At 40.9% G+C, this 4,772-nt stretch overlaps 1 protein-coding gene across 1 annotated transcript; it reads left to right on the top strand.

The window, feature by feature from the left end:
- Window positions 1–648: 648 nt before the first annotated feature.
- LOC103781589 (ras GTPase-activating-like protein IQGAP2) lies at window positions 649–4,163 on the top strand (the record flags this gene model as incomplete). The annotated part of the gene is made up of 3 exons (XM_008949313.1): window positions 649–805; window positions 2,097–2,174; window positions 4,087–4,163. Coding segments are annotated over 3 exons (312 nt in total), but the record flags the coding sequence as incomplete, so codon positions are not given.
- Between the last annotated feature and the right edge of the window lie 609 nt (window positions 4,164–4,772).

Raw genomic sequence — 4,772 nt, 5'->3', positions numbered from 1 at the left:
AGCAGGAATATTTCAGCCAAATCACTGCCATTGCAGTCTCAAAAGCGTAATACCCTGGACTGCTTCATCAAAAAGCTTCACTTCTTCAGTACTGGCACCATGTGTTTCACATATGAACGTGGAGAGCTGCCCCATGTTGTGGGAGGAGCATGAGCTGCAGGAGTGCCCTGTACTTAGATGAGCGTTGCTGCAAGCTTGGGTTGCAGAGCATGTTGGCTGCAGGAACCCAGCCTCACCTAGCACATTGCTGGCCTGGTTGGTCTCAAGGTTCAGCACTGGTATAGCTGTCACAGACTTTTAGAAATGTCAATACCAATAATGCACAACATTCTGGCTTTTCTTACGTTTTCTGCTTACATTACTATATTTAAAAACTTAGTGCTGCTCAAAAGATCCGAGTAAAACTCTGTAAGGGATATATACTCCAAAGCCTGTTGTTTGGTTATTAATGGGTCACATCCACATGATGTAAATACTCTCTAGTCATTTTGATCTGCCATGTGAAATGAATATGAGAATTTTCTCCATAGCACACACCCTTTTCTCTTATGTTGTGGTAGTGATACTAAAAATAAAATGGTTATAGGTGAATGTGTCACTTCTATTATAATAACAAATAACAATGTTTCCCAAATGATGTGTTTCTAGGTGGATGGAAGTTTGCTTGGAGGAAGAGCTGCCCCCAACTACAGAGCTAGAGGAAGGCTTAAGGAATGGTGTTTATCTTGCCAAGCTTGCGAAATTTTTTGCCCCTAATGTGGTGTCAGAAAGAAAGATCTATGACGCAGAGCAGGTGCGCTACAAGGTAATAACTTTTTGACTGACAAAACAAATTTTGTCTGTATTCCAACTTTTAAAAGTACCCAGGCATGGTTGGTTAACTTTCTGCATCTCTTTGATAAGACTGTTGAAACAAATGGAAGACACATAGCACCAAGAAGCCAACGTGGTAACTTAGAAATGTTTTATCCTTAGGAAAAAAACTATATAGCACCACTTAATGTTTTAAAGCTGAACAAATTACATTTCTGGCTACAGGGAGAATATGAGCTTTACCATTTATACAATCATTTCTCATTAGGAACAGGAGCCAAAAGCAATTCAGAAATTTGACTTAACTATTGCAGTTTTCCATCATTTTGTATAGGAGGACATGAAGCTCATTAGATGTGTGTGTTTATTTTAACAAATTTAACACTGAGAAACAAAAAATAAGCTACCAGTAAATCTTAGCTTGCTAGGTCTGCAAGCTGTTCCTTAACTTCAAGATCCCAAATAGTACAGAAATATATGCATGTATTATCACAACATGTAGAGAAGGGAGAAAAAATATGAAACGGATGTTTTTAGAGTACAATCATTGGCTGTGTGAGAGCTGAGAAATTAAGCTGTTCTGGGTTCTATATGGTGAACACAACCACAGTTAAAAATCCTGATTACATTTAAACGCTTCTCTTGAAAATGTCCAAAACTTGATTTCAGGCTTCATTTCACCTGTTACTCAGACTGTTTAAAACAAACAAATAAAAACAAACACCAAAACCCACATCACCATCATCCCTGCGCCCCTAGCACTCCCCCCACCCCCCAAAAAAAAAAAAAACAAAAAAACACCCCCAAAACATCAACCCTTTTCCACTTCCGCTGCTGCATATGTAGGCTGTAGGGAAGGTCAGGTATTCATGTAGATCTGAGGAGTGGCTAAGAGGTCCTTACCTGTTCTCCTTCACAGTAGTGCTGAGCAGGGTTACCACTTGGAGGTAGTGGTTCCTGGTATTTGACAGCCAGCCTTTACTCCCAAAGACTATTGAAAGGCTGTACAAAAGACCACTTCAGACAGACTATCCAGATGGTACAAATCTGGCTTAAAAACGTTAGATAAAAAAAAAATGAGCTGGACAGTGTGGGACTGTTGGTACATTAGGACACTTCATTAATAGGATTGCAGCTATGATGCTTTGGTCTCCAGGTTCAAAGAAGGGAAAATTTCCTTGAACTCAGCTTTAAGGTATAAAATTGGGAAGCAATAGGAGGATAAATAATTTGAGGATTTGCTTTGTGACTTTTATCATCTTCTCCTTCTATGTTTCTGGTAGAGATCTGGTCTTCATTTTCGGCACACTGACAATACTGTGCAGTGGTTAAGAGCAATGGAGTCCATTGGTCTGCCTAAGGTAAGCTTCTAAATTTCAGCAAAGAAATCGGCTCAAGGCATTGACTGAGATCCCCATTCATCTGCTTGAGCATAGGTGGTTGCTTACAGTAAGTCTGTGGGAAAGGGGCGATTCAGCAAACAAACCTGAAGAGAAGGTAATGCTGAAAGCAGTGGGAGTGTCAGTTACGTGCTACTGCTGCCAGTGTGTGGGCTGAGGCTGCTGTGGGTCGAACTGCTCAAGGCTCTTCTCTCACAGAAAGACAAATGGGGATGCTAGCAATGTTTTAGCTATGTATTATTGCTTGTACAGTCTCTGTGAGGGCCTGAAAGCAATATGGTTTAAAACAGAAAATGTAAATATCTGCTTCCTTTCTCATCATGTCTCTTGCTGCCTCTTCCTCTTAATGTATGTCCCAGTTTCTCTGCCTCTGCCCTGTTTCCAGACTGTCCTTGCACGTTCCAGTGCATCTGCGTGGCTATGCTGCTGCTCCTCTTCTGCCAGCTGCTTTCTTGGGTCACCTCTCATATTTATCTTCCTCCTTGTGGGTCTTCGCTTGTCATCTCCCCCCTCTGCTGCTGTTTCTGGGCACCAGTGAGTCTTTTTTGGATGAAAATCCTTTAAGAAAGGGCTGCATGAAAACACCTACTCTACTTGTTTGGACCTTTCAGCACCCATACACAACCTAGGGCAAGTACTCTCTCACCCAGGCTGCCCAGCAGGTGCCCCCAGGTTGCATGGGTGGGGACACTGTTGGGCACAGGAGGGATGCTCAGGTGGCAGCCTGAACTGCTGCAGAGACTACTGGCCAGTCACCGTGGGAAAGGGCACCCATGACCGCCATCGGAAGTGCCATAGACAGGGAGGGCCTTGCCTTTCGCAGGCCAGGGGTTTTTTTTAACTTGATGTTTGCATTTAAAAAACTGATAGCTATGCCAGGGCTGAAGCTTAAGAGCAGCAAGGCCAACAACATGCTAGGCAAGGCTGATTCCTGCAGCTGATGTACTCTGTAACCCAAGCCTGCAGCAATGTTCATCTAAGTACAGAGCACTCCTACACTATCCTCCAACTTAAAATTAATGATTTTTTTTTCCCAAACTTGATTCTTCTGTTCAGCTGGCTCTTTTCCATCCTGCCATCCCTTCTCTGAAAGATTTTGCTTCTGTTGCGAAGGGTGGGCATGGCCAAAAGCTTTCCCAAGTCTCCCTCCCAAAGCTGTTGTGAGCAAATCATGAAGAGGGCACTGTGCTCCTGACATAGGCAGTGTTGTCCTATTAACTGTGGGACAGCTCAGCTCTGAGTGCCTGGCTTGTGCTGGAAACATGCTGCCAACTCTCACGGTTAGCTAAGTCTTTCATTTTATTTTTGTGGAGAAACAGTGTTTAGTGACTGGGACCAAGGCCAGGAACAAATTAGTGGTAGAACCAGAATTGGAACTTATGATGTGACTTTTGGCTAAATTACTTATATTCAGAGAGAAATATTTTATTTATTTAATCTTTCTCTGTAAATGATGTACGCACAACGTTGTGGGTGCTGGCAATTAGAATTTTACATATTTAAACCATACTTGATAAGATGGGCTTGCCATGAGGCTTTGCATCCAAAGTTTTGGCTGTCTGTGGGAAAACAAGCCCTGCTACCTGAGCTTGTGCTGAAAGACCTTTTCTTTAAAAAGCCTGTTGAAATGCTGTCAGATTATTTTCCTTTTTTCCCCCCCTCTTAACTAGCTTTTATGCTTTATTAAATACTTCCTTATGGAAACTACTGATAAAGTTAAAATAACATCAGAAGAGTCTTTGATTTATAACTGTATAGAACTCACAGCTAAAATTCTGTTAAGTTTAAGATATGGTTCTGCAGAGAGTTCATTTTACCTACTTTTCTTCTCAGTAATGTCGTCTCCTTTAACTGTGTGCTCTTTGTTTTTTAGATCTTTTATCCAGAGACTACGGATGTTTACGATAGGAAAAACATCCCTAGGATGATATATTGTATTCATGCACTAAGGTAACTGGTGATCAGAGTAAAAGTTAAAGTAACTGCCAAATCTAGGATTGTAAACCTTGAAATGGCTTCAGGGTAACCAGTATATCAAAATCTGTCAGAATTTACAAGTTCATTAATTTAAAGTTGGAGACAAAAGTTCAACTTTGTCAGCACTATTGGCCAAATTATTTTCAGAATAGAAATAAAGGACTAATGAATTCAGCACAGACATAGCTCTCTCTGTGAGTACACCCCTTACATAGTGCGCATGTTTCAAAACACATACTTGCAACAGGAACCAAATAAATTAACAAAACCTTAACAAATTACTACTATAACCTTGGGGCAGACATGCTGATCAGAGTGAAAATGATGATGTTTTTCTTGTCTCAAAATAGAGGCAAATAATTGCTATATTCTGAGGTCATTAATGTAAAAATAAAAATTTTTCCAAGATTTTAATGTTCTGAGGTTGGCTTTGAATGTAAAGTCAGGAAGACTTCTGCCACACCACTGAGGGTAGAGCTTAAAAAGTTTTTGTCCCGCCTTAACTATTTTCTTGATGTTTAGTACTAAAAGTAACAAACATCTGCCTCACGCTGTCCCTGGAGTGACAGGTAGTGTTGTTAG

Source organism: Merops nubicus, unplaced genomic scaffold (genome assembly GCF_000691845.1).
Source record: "Merops nubicus isolate BGI_N331 unplaced genomic scaffold, ASM69184v1 scaffold50891, whole genome shotgun sequence".
NCBI lineage: Eukaryota > Metazoa > Chordata > Aves > Coraciiformes > Meropidae > Merops > Merops nubicus.
The sequence above is the reverse complement of the archived record's forward strand: the minus strand, read 5'-3'. Positions and strand labels throughout refer to the sequence as shown.